Here is a 22,321-nt window from a genome sequence, read left to right as displayed (position 1 = left end):
AAGAGAGGGCTCTACACAGGAACAGTGGTGCTGATCAAGGCACAGGGCGAGAAATGGCACTCACCCCAAAGCTACACACTCATTCTCTCCCTGTACATCTCTTACACCCCTGGATTCTGCCCAGACCTCATAGAGGGCCTTCCAAGAAAGTCTCTACGTGGGCTCAGGCTGACTGCAGCTAGCTGATTCCTTCACAGGGTAGGGGCTTGGCAAAGTAGAGCTACAGGGAGTCAGGAGGGTGGGGTTATTGCATTCCCCCAGTCTGATGCCCTATAGAGAGGAGTGCTCAACCCTGGAAAGAGTGTGTCTGTGAGCTGTGTTGGAGAGGGGGCAACTGCTGAACTTTTAACAATTCACTTTTTATGTCATTTTTTTTCTAACATTTTTCTTTTTAAATACACTTTATTTTTTTAGAACAGCATTAGATTTATAGAAACATTTTGAAGAGAGTGCAGGGTTCCTGGATATCCCTCAAACTCAATTTTCCTTATTATTTATTTGTTAGTGTTACATTTCTTCCTTTTGACCATTTTATTTTCTATACACATCACATAATTCTGGAAACACATTTTTGTTTGGATGGCTCAGCCTCCTCAGAGCTTAGCTTGGTGCTCTGCAGAGGAACCATCATTCAGCACAGGCCAAGTTCTGTGGAGCCAAACCAAGGTGAAATCCTCATTCTTCATCCAGAAGGATGCGTTAATATCACCTTTCCTTCCTTGAGGAAACTTAAAACTCTCCCAAGAGTGAGCTCTGATTTTTTTTTTTTTTTTTTTTTTTTTTAAGGAATGCTGGAATCTATTGGCTACTAGTCACCAGCAGCACCCAGCTTTGTGATTCTAGATCAGATCAGGAGAAGTTATCCAATAAATGAGCTGGTTTCATCTTAGCTCAGGAACAAACTAATGCCAAAGGAGCCTCATCCAATAAACATTTATTCAGCACCTACTAGGTGGCCATGGGGAGAGGCCCCAGAGCTATCAGTACTGTCCCCTTAATCTGTAAAGCACAGTGTCATAGAGCAGGGAAGAAAGGAGGCAGGAGCATCAGCTTTGGGGAGGAGGGTGTTGGGTTCTCTTTGGCACAGGTTGAATTTGAATGGGTCATCCAGGTGGAGGTGTCCCTGAGAATAAAGAGCTGGCAGGAAGAGGGGGGTGGTGGGCGGGGGGAACAGAACACAAATTGGTATGTGTACAGTGAGCAGAAGGAATCTCATTGGAGAGGTCCAGATGGATCATGTGGGTACCTGACCTTTAACTCATTACGTACCTTCTCTCAGATAATTCATGGCATTTGCACATCTGTTGCCTAGCTGGTTTTTATAGAAATTCTTGGAGCACTTCTATGCATGCTTTGTGCTAGCCATTTGTCTGTTTTAAGTGATATCTAAATATGAAACAAGGATGCTTATCTTAATGTTTCAAAGGCTTTTGATGCCATCGAAGTGGAATGGCAGGCTTCTGGAAGACAGATAAGTCATCAGTAAGAACCCAAGAGAAGTCTTCTAAGGCAGCTCTTTATCCCCAGGGTTCAACGCAGTGCCTGACACAATAGATTCCATGTAAACTTTTGACAAATAACCCCGGGAACAAGGTGAAAAGACCCATAAAGGCTCATTCATTCACAGACTCGGTCTTACTATGTAAACATGTGGAAAATCAGAGGTAGCCCTCAGACAGGGAGTAGGGACTTGACAGATGGCCCCAAAGCAGGCTCAGGACAAGGTAATGCAGTCTCTCTGGCAGAGGGAGCTGATGCCATGTAGACAAGCACCGAACAGGTGCCCCCAGCTCCTCAGGCAGGATGCTGGTTTAGGGCCATTCATGATCCAGCCCAGTAAGTGTGCTAAGTTAACAAAGAGAAATGGGTCAGAGCAAGGGCTGGCCTTCCAGGAGCTAACCACACAGATATCCAGAGAGGCTGGGGTGGTATCTGTGGGCTCAGAGCAGAGGGACAGAGCCTTAGGGGAGAAATCGGGGCTGTGTAGATCAGTGCCATCCTCACCAGAGTCTCATTCTCTAGGGGAGGGACACATCAGGTCAGGACTACCATGGGCAGAAAGGGGTCTTGAGAGCCCATTCCAAGGTAAGGGCCAATACCACCTGCACTGAGCCAGCACCGACCCCCCTCATTTCCAAGTATGAGTGTCCTTTCCCGGAAGCCACCTCTCTTTTCCAACTCAGAGAGGTGCAGAAGGCACAGGTCAAGGCTGGTGCCCACACAAGCTGACCTTTAACTAGACTCCAAAATTAGGTTCCCAAATGTACATTCTGTCATGTGTTTGTTTTATATCTTGTGAGTGTGAGTGGGTGTGTGTGTGGGAGAGGCGGGCAGGGGTAGTAGTGATTTAGCATGTTTCCTTTTAGTTTCTCAGTAAGAAATCTTGTTTGCTTGTGGGGGTTGTTGGTGTTTGACTGTTTTTTGGAAAACCCTACCCTTGCTCCAGGCCTAGCCCCGTCCGCAGGAGAGGTTTCCAGAGCAGAGTCTGCAGGGACCGGCTGTTCAGCTGGTCTTCCCGGGGACTTGGTGAAGGTCACAAATAAGTCTAGGCTGTTCCTCTATTTCAGTTTCAGAAACTCCATTTTATCAGTTCATCCAGCGTTATCAGGCAATCTGCTGCCCAAAGGCACAAAACATTGGTTCATAAGGCCTGTTTATTAATCTGAGTGGAGCAAGGTAACTGCTCTCTAGGCCAAGTCTAGTGTCTTCTCAGGAAACAAAATCTTTTCAAGAATTAGGATGAGTCCTAACCGGTTCGGCTCAGTGGATAGAGTGTCGGCCCTTGGACTGAAGGGTCTTGGGTTCAATTCCGGTCAAGGTCATGTATCTCGGTTGCAGACTGGATCCCTGGCCCCCTCAGGTCGCCTATGGGAGGCAACCAATGAATGTGTCTCTCCCCCTTCCTTCCACCACTCTGCCTAAAAATCATTGAAAAATTTTCCTCGGGCCTTGGCCGGCTTGGCTCAGTGGATAGAGCGTCAGCCTGCGGACTGAGGAGTCCCGGGTTCGATTCCGGTCAAGGGCACATGCCTGGGTTGCAGGCTCGATCCCCAGTAAGGGGCATGCAGGAGGCAGCCGATCAATGATTCTCTCTCATCTATCTCTCTCTCCTTCTCCCTTTCTCTATGAAATCAATAAAGAAATATATTTTTTAAAAAATTTTTCCTCAGGTGAAGATTAACAACAACAAAAATAATTAGAATGAGTGGGTTGTTTGGCAAAGGAGATGGATCATCTTAAGGGCTGTTTCACTTAAGCTGTGATGGCCCCAGGAATTGCCCCTGTCCCCTGAAAAATTTTGTAGAATAATAGGCCATTATAGCTGCATAAAAATAGCTGCCAAGCAGAAACCACCTTCATGCTAGTGTGCCCTCTTTGTGGGGAGTGCTGGAGAAACAGCTGGTAGAAACTTCTCTTCTAAACTTTACTCAAGTGTGCTCTGAAGGCCAGCAGCCTGGGATCTTTTTAGAAATGCAGAGTCATGGACCTTCTGAGTCAGAATCCGTATTTTAACAGACTCCCAGGAGACTCAGTGCTGTACATTAAAGTTTAAGAAGCCTTGCCGAAACTGGTTTGGCTCAGTGTATAGAGCGTCAGCCTGCGGACTGAAAGGTCCCAGGTTCGATTCCGGTCAAGGGCATGTACCTTGGTTGCGGGCATGTCCCCAGTAGGGGGTATGCAGGAGGCAGCTGATCGATGTTTCTAACTCTCCTTCCTCTCTGTAAAAAATCAATAAAATATATTTTAAAAAAATAATAATAAAAAAATAAAGTTTAAGAAGCCTTGAGATAGTGTCTAGACTCCATGTGGATCTCAGAATCCACTTCAGTCTGATTCATCTCAATACCTGCAGGGAACCCTGCCTGTCCCTTAATAAAGTCAACACCAGACTTGGATCTCCCATCTGAGATGAGCTGGGGGTGGGGCACACTGGGCTCAGCAGGACGGCCTCCTGTTTCCCAGGGTCTTTTTGTCTTTGGAGCTCCTTGCTGCCATTGCCTACCCAAAGTTCTGGGTTTGACTTGACTCCAGAAGCCAGTGGGTCTCTTCAAATGCTTCCTGTTTAAACCCTGTCTCAGAAGCAGTAATCTTATGATGTTTGGAGATGGTTTATCATGATTGCATTTTAAACTGGCTGCGTTTTAATTCCTGGTTGAGGGATATAGACCTTCATCTCATCGGTTAAGCAAATTCCAATGTCACTCTAAGATAGGTTACTTCCCAAAAGCATTTCTGGAAGATAGTTATTCCAAGCACATTGCACCTAATGACTTTGTCTTCATATGTGTGCCTGTGGTATTAGATTCTATTAAAAACTGGACTCAAACCTTCCTAAGTTGGTTATTTATAATTATAATACCCAGGATGCATCCTGGCAGCAAGTCATTCTACTTTGGGCACAGAGCTTCAACCATCTGCCTGCTGGACAGTATTTCAATATTTTAATACCTGAGATGCAGTGAAAGGTGGCTTTAAGACAGAAGATTGAATAGATATGATGTTAGGCTGTGCCTTTAAAAGCTGTACCACTTGGAGACAATTATTTTGTATTTTTGCACTTCCATTCATTCATTGGTATGGTACCTATTTCACAGAATTGTTGGGAGGCAAAAATAAGATGACACAGTAAAAGCACCAAGTACCTGGGCAGCTCAGGGGCTCAGTGAACGTTGGTAGACTAACACCTGGGAACCCTAGCTCTGGGATGTGGCTTTCCCTGCCCTTTAGGAACTGAGATGAACCGGCGGGAGCAAGGCCAGCCCTCACAGATGTAACCACCAAAAAAGTTGCCCCCTTGACCACATTTCCATGTAGGAGAAATAAAATTTTTGGCAGTATCATTTTCCAAATCAAGAGAAAATTTGTCTTGGGTATATTAAGCTGAAGAAACCAAAAGGTTTCTGTTGACATGGTATTTTTCCTGACCACAGGATCTGCTGATTTGGGATTTAGATTTAATTATCTGTTTGCAAGTTTTTCTTTACACATTTGTTCATTTTCTCCATCTATGTCAGCAGCCACCCAGCACTTCACAAAGTTCTTTCAAAGCCCTCTTCTTTAGTCTTTTTTTTTTTTAAGTCCTCAACTTAGACAGTGTTTGGCCATATGGCACAGTGTAGCAGAAGCTTAAGATGCCAAATTTACACCATAGAGGAAGGGAAACTCAGATATAAGCAAAAGAGTTGCCAGCTACAGATGTTAAAAGGAGGAAGGCAAAAATAAAAAAACCCAAACTGATTCATTGATGTTTTGGAAACAAAGTTAATAGAATTCTTTTAATTCAATAACTCTCCTTATCAAAGGTAGGTATATACAGTCTGAGAATTTAACAAAATTAGCTATCTGGTAGGGACAGTATGAATGCACTATAATTCTGTCAAATACATATCTAGATTTCTGGAGGACCAGTTATATGACAAAGTCTTATTTTAAGAATTATATGAGGTTTCCCCCTCAACAAGAATATAAATACAACTTCTGAATCTTCTCCAATCCCACTTGGATTGTCCCTGAACCTCTTTAATAAAATTTCTGCCTTGGGCAGAAGTCTGTAGAGTTGTCTATGCAGACAGTCTGTGTCATGGTTAGATTTGTAAAGAGGCAGTATAGTGGCATTGTTTAGGGCTGTGTTCAGAAGCTAGATTGCCTAGGTTTGAATTATGGTTGTCACCTCTTATTAGCCACACAACCTAGGGCAATAACTCCTTATAATGCCAGTTTTCACACCTGGAAAATTGGGATAATATTAATTCTTATTTTTAAGGATTGTTATGAGGATTACATGAGCCAATACTATAAAGGGTTAGAATTGTTCCCAGCACATAGTAGATGCTCAATAAATTTTAGCCCTAACCGGTTTGGCTCAGTGGATAGAGCATCGGCCTGCGGACTGAAGGGTCCCAGGTTCGATTCCGGTCAAGGGCATGTACCTTGGTTGCGGGCACATCCCCGGTGGAGGGTGTGCAAGAGGCAGCTGATCGATGTTTCTCTCTCATCGATGTTTCTAACTGTCTATCTCTCTCCCTTCCTCTCTGTAAAAAATCAATAAAATATATTTTTAAAAAAATTTATCTGTTGTCATTCAACTAAAATGGCAAGGATGTTCCCAGCCAAATAGACTAAGCTCTTTTCCATTATTAGCTATTTAGACTGGTGATAAATTGGGAAAGACAGTCAGCATACCGTATATCAGACTACAACAATATGTGGATATCACATTATCCACAGAAAGGAGAGAGATATGGAAAATTTGTACAATTAGAAAGTCAATGGCAAAACTAGATTTTGAACCCAGATCTTTCTATTCCAAAGGCCACTCTGTTCCCATTGAACCCTGCTGAAAGCTCAACATGAGTTGACAATATGCAGTAGCTGTTGAGGTAGTGAATGTGGTAGCAAACACATAGGATTCATATAGGCCGTAGACTCAGAACAGAGGAATTGGTGGCCCTGCTCCAACTGGAGTGGTAAAACTATGCTTCCAAAAGCGACCAGTGGGTGGGGAGGTGTGGAATCGTGCCCTATGGTGGCCCTTCTAAGAATATTTAGGATATTTAGCCTGAAGAATAGAAAATAGCTGTGGACATAAGAGCTGTCTTCAAGCAATAACCAATGTATAGAAAGCAGAGGGAGAGAGAATTCAGATTAATACAAGTAACAACTTTCTAAGCAGGAGCTACCCAAGGCTCTCTGCTTTGGGAAGTGACAGATTTGCCCTCTTGGAAAGGTTAAGGAGAAGCTGGATAACCACTTAATGGGGTGAAGTAGTGGGATTTTGTTCAATGAACTCAACATATGTTTATTTCACATTTATTATAGGCCAGAGATAGTATATAAGTTAAAGTTTCTCCCAAATTTGAAGTTCTATTATGAAACTAATTTTATTTTGCCCAGATGGGACTAAATAAAACCTCATAGGCTGTTCAAAACTCTAACTAGGCCACTATACTCTTTGGCATAAGTATCATCATAATTAATGTAAAAATTAATTATTCTCCTTCCTTGCCCCGAGTAACCTTTGCCACTTGCTATAAAGTAGGGGCAAACTCCTCCATATTAACCTGGATGTTGCTCCTGTTCCATGTTCTCCATGTGAGCTTCCTTTTCGCACAGGAGAAACAAAAATTAACTTAGTTCACAGTATTAGGACAGGAAACTGAAGGTTTCCAAGTACATTTTTAAGGGGAAAAAATGCAAAATAAAATGGAAAATAGTACCAACCTCAAATATATGAGCTGACAGTCCACCTCCAATCTCTGTAGTGCATCCTGTTCCAATGTGCTGAGCTCCACATTTTTATTTTATGATTCTAGTCTTAAAGTGATCGCCCTAGGCTTGGGGTTCCAAGGTTAAGAAAATGGATACAGTTTGTCAATAGGAACTGTAGTCAGAGCTGAATGCAGGTGAGAGTGGTTTCTGCAGTGGCTGCTGTGAGGACCTCCTATATGGTGGGCAGAGTCCGGCTATCATTGAGCACAGTGCAGGCCAGCATTTGAAAGCATTGAAAAAGACTTTATCTGTTTTCTAACTCTGCCTCCCAACTCATAAAATCTCAATCAATATTTGCTGAAGGGTAGGGTGGTAGAAAGTTGAAACAGTGGACAAAGTAACAGGGAGAAACCTCAGGAGTTGAAATTTAACTTTGAGCAAGTCATTTGTCCCCTTCACCAAAACGATTTGTGCTCTGAGAAAGATGACCCAGGACTGTGCTTTCCAAATACAGGTCACAACGCAGTGAGAAATCAAGCTTAATCGGTTGAAATCAGCATTTTAGAAATTAGAGAATTCTAGACTGCTTTGCACACAGCAAGGGTATAATTTCATGAATTTTTTATTTCAGTATCATGTAAACACACACACACACACACACACACACACACACACTTGTATACTGAATTGTGAAATAAAATGGACATTTTACCATGGAGCGCAGTTAAAAACGTTTGTGAAATGCTGACCTAAGAGACCCCATTTAACATTTAGGCCACAGATAGGACCCCAGAAAGAGCAAATGGTTTCGAATCCTTTATTACCGAGGTGACAGATTAATGTGTGTTTTTTTAATGTGATGAAATGTACGTAACAAAAACAGATTAATGTTTTTAAATGTAAGGGACAAAGTACTAAATTTAATGCCTTTGTCTAAAAACTAAAAAGCTCCCACTTTCAACTTCCATCATCTTGTAGGTTTGGATTTACAATGCCTTCCCCCTGCCCCATTCCACTTTTTTTCCAGCTAGGTTCCTGGTAAGAGCTGTATGTTTGGTCTTTGACCTTATGGGACAAACAGCAAAAGTTCCTTCTTGTACCTGTGACTGAGTTAGAGAGGAGAATGTGTTTACACTCAATTGTACTTTTACATTAAAAAGTAGATTATTTAAAAAACAGGTAAGCATGAAGATTAGCTAGAATCTAAATGGGCATATAATTTGGAACAAGGTTTAGAGAACTCCGAGTGTGCCTTGGTGAGCATACCAAAGCCGCACCTCTCTTTTCAGAACTAGGCATTTGGCTGTCACAGACCCTGACTTGCTTTTATTTTTGCTTGTATTTAACATTTGCATCCCTGTTATTTGTCCTGTAAACATAAATTCTGTTTCCCCACCGACCTTGTTTAACTTTTCAGGGGTACAGATTTATCTCCTGTCTTTTCGCATGTTTTTGCCTGACACAACGCTACTCAATACTAAATGTTAATAATGATGGCAATTAGTTATCTTTTCTTCTTAGCCATCATCAATCACTGAGCCTTTTTTTTTTTTCTGGAACTGGGGCATTCAAAAACCATTAAAGACAACTTTCCTGCTCTTGAGCAACAACGTTGTTGCTAGTTGCTTAGAACTTCTCAGTTTCCAGGCTTTTCCCCCTCAGTGCCGCATTTACTCACTTGGCTTGGGCTCTGAACTAGCAGCAACTTATATTTGTATAATGGTGTCCTTTAAGAGCTTTCCTACCTTTTTTTTTTTACAATTCATCATCTGTATATTGTATCGCCTGTTTACCACCCCAAGTCAACTCTCCTTCCATCACTATTTAGGCCCCCTTTACCTTCTTCAAAGTCTCTCCACCCCTCCTTCCCTCCGGCAATCACTGGTGAAGGAAAAAAAGAGATGCTACCTCCATGTGGCCAATGGGGAAACTGAGGCACGGAGCTATTAAGCCCATGGTTATGCAGCACAATTGGTGACAGCACTGGGACCAGTTGCTGACTTCTAGGCTGATTTCACATTAGTGGTGTGGACGAAAGGGGCCACATGCTGACCTGACAAGCTCAGGGGAGGCCTGCAAGGCAGTCTCGCAAACTCAGAGACCTAAAGGAACCACAAAGGATGGTCTGAAATTAAACTTGAACTAAAAGCAGTTACGTCCTAGGCCGGTATCTTCACTGACAAGGTCAACCTTTACCTTAACTGAGCCTATCTGTCTTTTTGCATCTATGATAACATACCCTTGAAATGTCTAGGTAACTTGTAACTTCCCTTTTTCTGGAGCCCCTGGGGCACAACCAAATGTGGTGGGCCCCAGGACAGATACCACAAATTCCTTCATTATCATGTTAATTGTTCCTGCACCCACCTAAGTATGTGTCCATCATTTTACTTTTTATCCAATCCCAGGGGTTTCCCCCCCCCCCGCCTTTGCTTTATCCCACCTCCTTAATCTATCACCAGTGAATTTCATGTAACCCACCTATGTCCCCGCTTTGATTGCAATGTATAAATACAAATGTAACTCGCCATTCTCCAGAGCATTATCTCAATTCATTGAGGTTCTGCTTCCCGGCATCTGTCTACAGTTTGGCTCAAATAAACTCACAAAAATTATTTACAGGTTTCAATGTTGTTTTTTTACATTAACAGTGGCTTCTCTGGCTTGTTTTTCCTGCGATTCCTCCCAAATAGCAAGACTTGCTTTCATCTCCAGGTGAAGAGAAAAGAGAGGAAGGGAGGATTTTGCAGCTGACTCCATACACTCTCCCACCGGTCATTCCTCTGAAGAAGCTGCCAGGTAGAGTGGAATTTCAAACATACACCACAGGATCATTCTCCCTTCATCCTTCGGGCAAACCTTTCTGCTAGGCTCAACAGCTTGTGTCTTCCTCTTCATCAACCTCAATCCTACACAGGTTCCCCACCCCACCCCCACTGCCGCTATCCCAGAGTAGAGCATTCCTATGAAACCTTTCTCATAAGCTGAGACGGTGTAAATGAAGACTCAATTACCATGAATTTATATGGGAAAAATTGGGGGCATTTCAGCCTCCCAAAATAACCTACTAACTCACACCAAATACACTTAATTATGTCCAGATTTATGCTAAGTAAAAGACCTTTATGAGCTCTCGTAGGCTTTTCCGATACTTTAGAACACATCCTGCTAACGATGCACAAAATAAGTCAAGGTGAAGCACAGATGCTCACAGACACCGTTCAGAGCAATGGTGGCTTGAAGCCGGGATGCTGAGTGTCCGTCCCTGGGAAGGAGCTGGCGGGGGGCCTCTTGGTGCTGGGGGTGAGCACTGCTTCTATATTGGCTCTCTGCAAAACAAATGCTGATCTTAACCGCCCTCCCCCCCCCCCCGCCCCCCCCACACACACAACACACAACTCCCGTTTCAGATTTCCTTTGAAAACAGATGTTACCACAGAAGGACCTGGCCTTTCGGTGGGTCTGCCTAAGGCCGGCTGGTAGTGTGTGGGTTCTTGACTTTGTGCAGGAAAAATTTCACAACAGGAGTCCAGATGAATTTTACGAGTAGAGGACGTTTATTAAAGCTGGGGATGGTGAAACAAGGAAGGGCCTAGATAATAGGAGAGGGACTAGGTGGGGAAATGAGCCTAGGCTAGGCTGCTTTGGCTCACTAGGAAGTCAGAAAGAAGAGGGTCTTGGGGACAGGTTCAGGGGGTTTGACCAAGGCTGTCCTGGTTGTAAGCCTCTAAGCCTCGTGGGGTCCCTTAGGGTTTAGGAAATGCATGCCGTGGGGGGAGTAGAGGGGAGAGGGAAAGGCACAGGCGTGCTCCTGGGAGGGAGAGGGAGCCCTGGGACGTGTGTTTTGAGGGGTTTAAAGGCTGGGAGTTCAGGGGAGGTCTTAGGGGAGGATCTCAATAGAATATTTGTCAGTTTTATGTTGATATGCAAAAATGAGACTTATTTCCTTAACTTTATCTGTCTTTGGGTGTGGTTGGCAAATGGCACTAACTGGATTTCTGCTATTTAACTCCCAGAGTAGGGTGATTTAAGCTATTTACCCTCTGGTTGGGGAGAAGTGCAAACCATTCTCTCTCTCTCTCTCTCTCTCCCTCTCTCTCTCTCTTTCTCTCTCTCCACACCCCCCCCCCCCCCGGTTTTCTGTGTAATGGAACATTTGTATAGACTGCCAGACAAAGCAAAATTACTTCTCAGTGTGTATAGATTCAGCAAAAAAGCAAGACAAATTTATTTTCATCTAACTTGAAATTGCAGAGGAGGGGGAAAGGGAATTTAATTGCTTTGTGTCTATTACTAACAAAAGCATGAAAATCCTATATAATAAATAGGTAATATGCAAATTGACCCTCACACCCTTGCATCACAAGATGGCCACCCCCACATTGTCACAAGATGGCCACCCCATGTCGTCACAAAATGGCTGCCCCTATGTCATAACAAGATGGCTGCCCCACGTTGTCACAAGATGGCAGCCCCCACGTTGTCACAAGATGGCAGCCCCCATGTTGTCACAAGATGGCCACCACAAGATGGCTGCCCCCCAAATCATCACAAGATGGCCTCCTCCACATCATCACAAGATGGTCGGCAGGGGAGGGCAGTTGGGGGTGACCAGGCCTGCAGGGGAGGGCAGTTGGGAGGGACCAGGCCTGCAGGGGAGGGCAGTTGGGGGTGATCAGGCTGGCAGGGGAGCAGTTAGGTGTCAATCATGCCGGCAGGGGAGCGGTTAGGGGGCGATCAGGCTGGAAGGCAGAAGTGATTAGGGGGTGATCAGGCAGGCAGACAGGCGAGTGGTTAGGAGCCAGCAGTCCTGGATTGTGAGAAGGATGTCCAATTGCTGGTTTAGGCCCAATCCCACAGTCAGACATCCCCCGAGTGGTCCCAGATTAGAGAGGGTGCAGGCTGGGCTGAGGGACACCACCCCTCCAGTGCATGAATTTCATGCATCGGGCCTCTAGTAAAAATATAATTGACACACTCTTTAAGGTGATGTCCTTCCTCTTCATTGTTTCATTGTAGTAATTTTTAAAAAATATTTTTATTGATTTTAGAGAGGAAGGGAGAGGGAGACAGAGATAGAAACATCAATGATGAGAGAGAATCATTGATTGGCTGCCTCCTGGGGAGAAAGCCCACAACCAGGGCATGTGTCCTGACCGGGAATTGAACCCTGACCTCCAGGTTCTTAGGTCCACGCTCAAACATTGAACCGTGCCAGCAGGGCTCGTTGTAGTAATTTTTAAAATTTGGGTTTTCATAGGTTCTGTCTGACCTCCATCTCCTAAGCCCTCTTTTTCCCCACGGGGCTGTAAGATTATCACCAGGATACTAGCATTGTTAGTTTTTGTTTTTTAAGATCCCACCAGTCTAGGAAAGGGAGAGGGGACTCAACAGGCTTATTGTCTGAATTTCAAGGCAGCCCTTCCACAGCTAATTCATATGCATCCTATTCTTCATTTTAACTTTGTCCTGTGTAGATCCACTAAGGTGCAGAGAGAGATATTCCTGCTTACAAGATTTCAAAATAGTTCTTTGGGAGAGATTTTAAGGAATGGAAATAAAAGGAAAGGTTGTGGGTAGAACCCGGAGTATTTTCCCTATTATAGCGCTGCATAAAGGGAAGAGCAGGAGCAGAAATTAATTTGCATTTTAAAGGATTGATTGTTCTACATCCCTCAGGGCTCTTATCATTTTTTAATTGAATCTTTATTGTTGAAAATATTACATATGCCCCTCTATATCCCCCCCTTGATCTCTTCAAGCCCACCTCCACCCCTCACCCCAGGCCTCAGACACCCTATTGTCTGTGCCCATGGGTTATGCATATATACATACAAGTTCTTTGGTTGATCTTCCCCCTCCCCCCCCCCCCCCCCCCCGCGCCCCCACTTCCCTCTGAGATTCTGCAGTCAGTTCTATACTTCTATGTCTCTGAATCTATTTTGTTCATCAGTTTATTTTGTTCACTAGATTCCACATATGAGATCATGTGATTCTTGTCTTTCTCTAACTGACTTATTTTGTTTACCATAATACTCTCCAAGGGCTCTTATCTTGAAAAGGCTTTATCTCTAACCCTTTTATAGTCCCCGTCGTTTTTTCCCTTTGTACACTTGTCTAATCTCCCTCATTGGACCATAGGTTACAAAGGGGCAGGGAGAGGGTGTGAATGTTTGGAAGGTGTTTAATAAAGTGGCAAGAATTTAATTTTATTTATTATGCACTGAAAAATCCTATAACAATGGCAATGATGTGGATAAAAGTTCATCCACAATTCTATCATTCTAATCTCTTTTTCTATTTCCCTTCCATTCCCTCACGCATTAAACATTAGATGAAGCACGGCCAGTCTTGGTTCATGAGTAGCTTTTCCACATCCTAATTTTGCATTTTGCTTTTAATTATTTTTCCTCTTTGCTTAGCCTAAGTATCCCCAAGATTGCAAAATACATCTGCACAATATGGCTTTATGGCTACCTAATATTCCACCAAGGACATATGTTTAAAGGAATTATTTAGGTGTAAGAAGCCAACATTTAGGAGTAAACCTTAACACCATTTGTCCTTGCACTGCAAGGCCTGGTGATCCGTCAAGGTTAGACTGAAGGATCGGGGTTGCAGGTTGCGGGCCGCAACCCAGCAGAGAGACTTGCAGCCTCAGGTGGTGTTCCAATCACTCCCTCCCCCCCACCTCCCCCGCCCCGCGCGCACCTAAAGAATTGGCGCCTTTTCCCTCACCCTGCTCCGCCCCTCGCCTCGCTCTGGAAGCGGGCCCAGGTCCTGCGCGTGTTTCGCCGGGGGCGATCCGTTTGCAGAACGCCTCTTTAGGTGTACGTGCGGCAGGAAGTGACGCAAGCCCGCGGGGGGTCGCAGGAGGCGGGGCCAGACTATAAATAACGGGTGGGGACAGTAACCGGCTCAGAGTGTCAGCTTCAGTCGGCGGAGGTGCGGTTGTCTGCGGGCGGAGGGGCTCCGGGGTGAGTGACGCGCCGCTACTAGTACTCCTACGACCGGTTGCTTCTGCAGGGCAGGTCCGGGCGATCTGCGGAGCGGCCCGCTCGGTGCTGTCCAATCTCCTCGGGAGCCGCGGGCGACAAGGGGAAGGTGCCGCGCCTCCAGGGAGCGGGCGGGCGGGATGGAGCGGGGCCCGCGTGCGAATGGGGAGGAGGCCGCCTCGGCGCGAGGAGCGGGCGGCAGGTGCACCGGGGCGGATCGGCGGGGCAGAGAGGGGCTGCCCTTGCCTTCTTTTCTGCTCCCTGCTCGTCTCAGTCTCCGAGAGCCGAGTGGTTTCTCTGTTAGGACTCAGGGCGAGCTGGAGGGTTCCCAACTGTCACTCTGCGTCCCGCCATTCTGCTTCCGGCTCCTCAGGCCACACGATCCCTGGTTCTCTCTAGCAGGCCCTTAAAAGATGCAGGTCCTCGTGGGACAGCCCTGCGCCGCTGACTCGGAAGCGAGGGGTCCGCCCCGCGCCGGGCAAGCCACGCTGCTGCAGGGTTGGCCCGCTCCGCTGCGAGCACGTGGCTGCTCTAGGAAGTGTCCCCGGGGAATGGCTGTCGTGGTGCGAGGGTGACCTTGAGCTGGTAGCCCTTAGCTTCCTTGGCGCTCGCCCCGGAACCTGGTCTCACTACTGAAAGGAACCAAGCTGCCCTGGATTCGATTACTAGTTTGTCCGGGGCATTTGGATAGGGGTTTCTGTGAGCTGTACATTTGAACTCTCTGGCATAACCTGATCTTTCTTGCCACTCGCTGCAGTTGGGCTTGTGTGTGGGTTCTCAGTTTTCCCCAGACAGAAGCCGACTGAACACCGATGGGCTTGGCTCTCCTCACTATGAAATGGGAGACCCTGGGAATAAAACTTCTGCTTTCTGAAAGCTGTGGTCTAGAGGCTTAGTAAAAGTTATTTGGATTGGAATTGGTTTGCACAATTAGCGATGTGGTCAAAGGTCCATTGTGTCACTGTTTCTGGTCGACCGCTCTCTAAGGTGGTCGCTGGGAGAATAGTACTTTGTGCCTTGACTCTTTTCGGTTAACACTTTACCTCTGCACACTGTAGTGACCTTGGGTACCTCGAAGAACTTGATTGCTATTTTATCCTGTTTTCTTGGCGGGGTTGAGGGGGTTAACAGGATTGCAGTAGGATATAGTCCTGTTACAGAGGTTATTTAGATACCTGATATCTCTATTCTATGCTTAAATATGAGTTTGGAATACTAGATGCTGATTCAGTTGTTTCTGAGCTGGGGAGCTTTGACCTCTGACAAATATTTTAAGTGATTTACAAAAGTTGATTTTTACTGTGAAAATTTAGGCATGCTAGTACTTGCTGGCCCTGCTGACCTCCCCAGCCACACACACCCCTCAGTTTTGGATTATAATAAACTCAGTATGCTTGACAAAAAAATCCAGAATTAAAACATTTGTGTCATTGAAATTAAATTTTCCAAAAGTCTGTAAATAGCATAGCACCCTTTAAGTTGTCTTTGAGCCTGGCCAACAAGTGTTGGCAGACACATCAAAGTGTTGCAGGTCCCAAGGCACACACCTGGGATCTAGGGTCCCTGGGCCCCATGCAGGAGGTAACCAATAGATATCTCTCTCTTTCTCTCCCCCTTTTCCTGCCCCCTCCCTTCTCCCTTCCACTCTCTGAAAATCAATAGAAAAAATCCTCAAGTGAGGATTAGCTACAATTTGTCTTTGATGGAATGTTCTTTGTCAGGTAATGGCATGCTTCTAGTCTGTGCTGAAGATTGTTGGATAGGGAAGAGTGCCTTGGCTAATTCTGCCCTAAGGGGAGGCATTTATTGCCTCTGATAATGTACATGTACTTACTAAAAATGAAGCAAGGCTCACAGCTGAATTTAAATTAGACAACAATGAAAGCTAGTTAAAAATGATCTTTTCCTGGCTGATGTAGTTGGAGCATCCTGCTGTACACCCAAGATGGCGGGTTCAATTCCCGGTCAGAGCACATACCCAGGTTGCAGGTTTGATCCCGGATTGAGTCCTTGTGCGGGAGGCAACCAATCTATGTCTCTCTTCTCTTCTCTGAGGCCTTTTTAAGTCCTGAGGCCATTTGGAACTCTTCTTGTGTGTTTGCCTTCTGTATGCTTTCCTTGTGAGCACTACACAGGTAAACTGCAATGACTTCAAGTGGTCCTGACCTTCCAATTGGGCAATCTTTTTTTTTCAGAAAGCTGAATGGTAATAAAGATACTGCTTGTTTTCTTTTATTTCCTCCATTGCCTTTTTAATTTAGGCTCTTAAAGCTAGGAAAGACCTTGACCTTCTCTTTACAAGTCATTCTGTGTATATTCAAGTATGAGTTCTGAGGGCCCTGCAAAAGTTTTATAAGTTCATGTAGTCTCATTTTCACTGGCAAATGCATAGTTGTCTGGGGAAATATTTTGCAAAATGGGTATCAGTAATCAATTGCTTGAGGTCTTGGAGCCTTACCCATGTAAGCTTTAAAGTTTTCTACTTTTAAAAATCTCCATACTACCCAAGCTTTGCTCAGTGATTTCAGGATAAAACAGAATAGTGATGTATAGGAAAAGATTCCAGATATCAGGTTTCATTATATTCTTATCATTTCCAAATGATATGAAAAATGAACTTCATACATTAAGCATGCCCCTATATTAAGAAATAGAATCTCATTACCATGTAATTCCATGTCAAGTATTATTTAGGATAGGCAAAACAATCAGAAGAGGCTTCCCAGAGATGGCCCTTGAGTTAGGACTTCAACAAGGAAAGAATGTTAGTGGGTAAAGGCAGGACTTGCGTCTGTTTCACGTGGAGAAAGTAGGATCAGTGAAGTATTAGGCAGTGAAGGCCTCTAGAACAGCCTCAAGCAGGCAAAAGGAACTTCACTTTATCTGAGCTCCAAGGACTGGAACTGGGGCCTCTTTTCAGTGATAACAAGTGTCTTCTTTTTATTTCAAGTAAAATGGAGTAGCAGCTTTGAGTGTTATAAATAGGCGAAAGTATAGTTCCTACCCTCCTGGTTTTGAGACACCCCAAAGGAGCTTAAGGCCTCAAGATAATTACTGTATTAAAAAAATTAAATAGAAATTAATGCCACATTAAAGAAAGTGGGAATAATGTTTGAATTTTAAAGAAGTTTGAGATTGTAGTCGACTACCTTTGCCTGTCTCCTGCCTTCCATTCCATGGCTCATTTGAAAACATTTCAGATCCTCCTTCCATTTCATGTTCAGAAACAGGGGGCTCTGTTTTGCTTACCTTAATTATCATTATTAATGTGAGCAACTGAGTAGTTTTCCCATTTATTGTTAAGAACACCAAAGGTACCAGGTGCTCATATGAATGAAAATCAAGGTGATGTTTGGTTTGTTTCTTTTAATCCTCACCCAAGAATATTTTTCCATTGATTTATGAGAGTGGAAGGGAGGAGGAGAGACACACAGAGAGAAACAACATGTGAGAGAGACACATCAATTGGTTGCCTCCATACGAGCCCCAACCAGTACTAGGGATCCCGGACCAGTGCTAGGGATAGAGCTTGAACCCAAGGTAGGTGCCCTTGACTGGAATCGAACCCGGGACCCTTCAGTCCTTGGGCGGACTCTCTGTCTACTGAGCCAAACTGGTTAGGGCTGGTTTGTTTCTTGTAATAGATTATCAGCATTGGTGGTGATATCTTGAAATAAACCAAATAAGAGTTGCTGGATGTGTTTATAGATAGGATAGTGTTACTGCAACTAGTCTGGAAAGTTTCTCTCCCATGCTTTTAGAATATTTAAATTAATGATTTCAGTTGGAAGAAAATACATTAAAGGGGTTCTTTTAAATAGAAGGCTTTACTATGTGTTTTGGTAGTTTTATTTTTATTTTTTTGAAACAGAATGGGTGTGTGAGGTAATTTTAAAAGAATGACTCAAATTTGCTGTATGTGAAACTTCAGGAATAACTTGTGGATATCATAGCATTATATTCTTCACAGGTCTGTTAAAATAGGAATTGCCTAGGTCATAATTTTTTCCTCTGACTTGATTTCTTTTATATTATAGTCTTAATTTTGTACCTGGGGGTTGAAATAGAAATACCTATTTTCTCAGTAAAAAATATGCTTTGATTTTAATTATACAAAACCATCCTTAGATGTTTTATTAATGTAGACGTGCAATCACTCAATCTCATCATTTACTTAAATCCTTTATTTAGATCATTTTTTAAAATATATTGTCACTTTAGTGTTAAAATTAATTTAAAACTAGAAACCTTGAGGAATGGCTGATTCAGATGAGCATTAAAGTAAGCTGCTTTTTCCTAGAAAAGGATGATTAAAATTGGTTCAGGGTGGGGCCTTCTAGTTCTGGCTCTAGTGATTGGGTTAGGTCAGTTCTGGTGCAGCGATAGTGATAAGCATTTTGTACCAGATGGGGCAAGAGATTGTGCTTCTAAGAATATGATCTATTTATTGGTTATTGGCTCTGGTCTTTAAAGCTACGGACTTAAATAAAATGTGTCATAGGTTTTGATAGGAGACTTTTCTAATTCTAGTTTATATAATGCCTTGCTTTACAGTCTGCATATATCTCACAACTTGCTTTGTGTCATGTGGGTGTTAAATGTGCTGTAAGTGTACTGGTAGTATCGAAAAAGCCCTAAAATAGATAATATGGCATAAATGTTCATTTTATACATCTCAACATAGTATCATTTTCCAGTGTGTAGATGCACTCAAACCAAATTAAAAATCCAGATTTCAGTTAATAGTTATGTTTTAACCTAACATGGGACTTTATTGGCTACAGAGGTATGTTTTTCTTTGGAAAAAGTTAAGATTAGTGTCTTAATATTTTTAGAAGCAAGAACACAATTTCTTTTTCTTTTTTTAATATATTTTATTGACTTTTTACAGAGAGAAAGGGAGAGGGATAGAGAGTCAGAAACATCGATGAGAGAGAAACCTTGATCAGCTGCCTCCTGCATACTCCCACTGGGGATGTGCCTGAAACCAAGGTACATGCCCTTAACCGGAATTGAGCCCGGGACCCTTGAGTATGCAGGCTGATGCTCTGTCCACTGAGCCAAACCGGTTAGGGCAAGAACACAATTTCTATAACCCAGTAACACATTGAACTTCATTTTTAGGTTATAATTTTTCAGCCTTGAACCAAGTCACTTAGCTGCTCAGATAATTTGGCTCTTCATCTAGGAAATAGCATACTCTGTTTTTCCTTTTGTGTATTCTTTTTGCTTCAAAGATCTAGCATGTCATTTATAGGAACTGTTCATTTAATCAGAAGGATCAGGTTTTCTCTCCTTTTCTATTGGAGATGCTTTGTTGTTTTTTTCAGGTGCCAATCTATTTCTTTGGTATTGTCCTTTCGACTAAATTCAGTTACATAAATTTACATACCATGGATGACAGTCTAACTAGTTTTCCCCACGTTTTTAATTTTGAAAAAATTTCAAGCCCACAAGAAAAATTGAAATAACAGTAATATGCATATCCATACACCCTTTACCTAGACTCATCAGTCGTTAAGTTTCCACATTTGCTTTATTTCTTATATACTTTTTAAATGAAAGTTACAGGCATTATAATACCTCATCCTTAAATTTTTACCCATTAATCTCCAAAAACGCAATACCATTATCACATTCCCCAAATCTAACATTGATGCAATACTGTTCCAGTATATAATTTATATTGAAATTTCTTATTTCTCCCAATAATGTCCTTGAGGCTGTCTACCCACCATACCTCAATTTGATATCTGATCAAAGATTGCAATAAGCTTAGTTGTCTATTTTAAAAAGTAACTTTGATACATAATCTAGTGTGGTAATAAAAAGCCTTTATTATTTAGATAAAGTGGCATCTATCTCATTAGGATAATTCTGTTTTATTACTAGGCTCTTCTGTGTGGCAGCTCAGAATGATGGATCAAGCCAGATCAGCATTCTCCAACTTGGTAAGATATTTTAAGTTTATATTTCTGTCAACAGTTTGTAAGAATGTGAAGTATGCAATAATGACTCTCACCAAGTAAGCATGAGATACTATCCAAACCTGTTATCAGGTATTCATTTACATTTGAAATGGTGATCATGAGGTATAACTTATCCCACAAAAGAAGAATATAGTATTTAGTATTGAGTAAGATTAATTATGGAAAATCTTGTCAGGACTTTCAGGGTATTTGGGGCATTGTGGAAGGGAACTGCCAAGTAGATCAGAAGAACTAAAAGCATAGATCAACATGTATTTACATAAACCAAATCTGAATGAAAAGGCTGAAGGAGATGAAGAAGGCCAGTATATGTTCTAGCCGTAACCTGCCATTGACAGAACTGGGTGCACAGAAGAATAATTGGTTTGAAAAGGGAACTGCTTTTGTTGTTGTTAATCCTCACCCCAGGATATTTTTCCATTAATTTTTAGAGAGAGTGGAAGGGATGAGAGACAGAGAGAAACCTCATGTGAGAAAGACATATTAATTGGTTGCTTCCCCCACACACCCCGACCAGGGTCAGGATTGAGCCTGCAACCCAGGTACAGGTCTTTGGCTGGAATCGGCCCAGGACCCTTCAGTTCCCAGGCCAACTCTCTATCCAATGAGCCCAATTGGCTGGGGCAGGGACTTCTTTTTCCTTAAGAATATATTGCAAGTCATAGTAATGGCCCAATAATAAGTATATTGCCTGACCAAATGTTTTTATTAATGTTCCTACTACCTTCTTAATGCTTTCTTTATTTTTAAAAAAATCGCAGTTTGGTGGAGAACCATTGTCATATAGCCGGTTTAGTCTCACACGGCAAGTAGATGGCGATAACAGTCGTGTGGAGATGAAACTAGCTGCAGACGAAGAAGATATTGACAATAACATGAGGGGTAATCGTGCTCACGTTGCAAAACGAAAAAGGCTTAATGGATTAATCTGCTGTGGGACTATTGCTGTAACCATCTTTTTCTTGATCGGTAAGAGTGCCATTTAAAACTTAAATGTTCCTTGTCACCAATTCTAAGAAGTTGTTAATTCAATTCAGCAAACATTTATATTGTACCTTCTTGTGTGCCATTGTGCGATGTAGTAGAAATACAATAATTAAGATTCTATACCTGTCTTTGAGTTTAGCGTGGTGGGAGAAAGAGGCACATGAATCATTTCAGTGTAATGTGCAAATGTTAGACTAGAAATATGCTCAAGATATTTGTAGCATAGAAGCTTGGCCTAAGGATTCAAGGGAAGGCTACTGGGAAGAAAAGGCACCCATGCTTTGAAAAGGTAACTGTTTAAATAAAGTTATTATATAATTGATTAGATTATATATTTTGATTATATATTTTAAAAACATACATTGATTCCTTTCTAACTGCTTTAAATTAGATTAAAAACAGTATTCTCAAGACTAGCTGAGAATATTTTAATCCCTATAGGAATAGGTTATAAATAACATTCTGTGAATTCAGCTCTGTAATTTTTCATCTTTAGGATTTTTGATTGGCTATTTGGGCTATTGTAAACGCGTAGAGCCAAAAACTGAATGTGAGCAAACAGATTCTCCAGTGATAGAAACTGAAGAGGAAGCTGAAGAGGACCTGCCTGAAGTATCTTCCCACTTATTTTGGTCAGACCTCAAAGCAATGTTGTCAAAGAAACTGAATACCGTAGAGTTCACCAACACAATCAGGTAAGTTTGAGCAACGTCACAAGTTCAACCTTAATATCTAAACAAAGGTGACCGGTCTGGAGGAAAGACTTTTTAGAGTAGGGGAGACTTCCCATGTTTTGTTAGACGGTAAAGGAGTCAGTAAAGAATTCAAACTATGTTGATAGGGAAAAGAGTAGAACTTTTGTGGTGACTCTCCTTTTTCTTAAAAAGAATTCACAGGTCCACCCTAGCTGGTTTGGCTCTGGATCGAGCATCAGCCTTCAGATTGAAGGGTCCCAGGTTCATTTCCAGTCAAGGGCACATGCCCAGGTTGTGGGCCCGATCCCCAATGGAGGCAGCCAATCGATGATTCTCTAGGTCAAGACTAATTGACATGTCTCTAGTATTCCTTGATTTCTTCTGGTTCTCACTCATTAATCCATGCCTTAAGAAGGTTGTAAAGGTTTCTGTCCTTAGATTTTTT

General features: G+C 42.9%; 1 protein-coding gene across 2 annotated transcripts in view; it reads left to right on the top strand.

Annotated features, from left to right (window-relative positions):
* Positions 1 to 9,982: 9,982 nt before the first annotated feature.
* TFRC (transferrin receptor) overlaps positions 9,983 to 22,321 on the top strand; it is a 36,148-nt gene continuing 23,809 nt past the window's right edge. Inside the window, exons 1-4 of one of the 2 annotated variants that reach the window (XM_080656249.1) lie at positions 9,983 to 10,008; positions 20,097 to 20,155; positions 20,956 to 21,163; positions 21,678 to 21,876. In XM_080656249.1, coding sequence (XP_080512375.1) covers positions 20,120 to 20,155; positions 20,956 to 21,163; positions 21,678 to 21,876 — 443 coding nt within the window. In that variant the 5' untranslated portion in view covers positions 9,983 to 10,008; positions 20,097 to 20,119. Of the gene's footprint in view, positions 10,009 to 14,113; positions 14,187 to 20,096; positions 20,156 to 20,955; positions 21,164 to 21,677; positions 21,877 to 22,321 lie in introns of those variants that run through there. The other variant, XM_080656248.1, reaches the window with a different exon arrangement.

This window comes from Plecotus auritus (assembly GCF_963455305.1).
Source record: "Plecotus auritus genome assembly, chromosome: 2".
NCBI classification, from domain to species: domain Eukaryota; kingdom Metazoa; phylum Chordata; class Mammalia; order Chiroptera; family Vespertilionidae; genus Plecotus; species Plecotus auritus.
The sequence above is the reverse complement of the archived record's forward strand: the minus strand, read 5'-3'. Positions and strand labels throughout refer to the sequence as shown.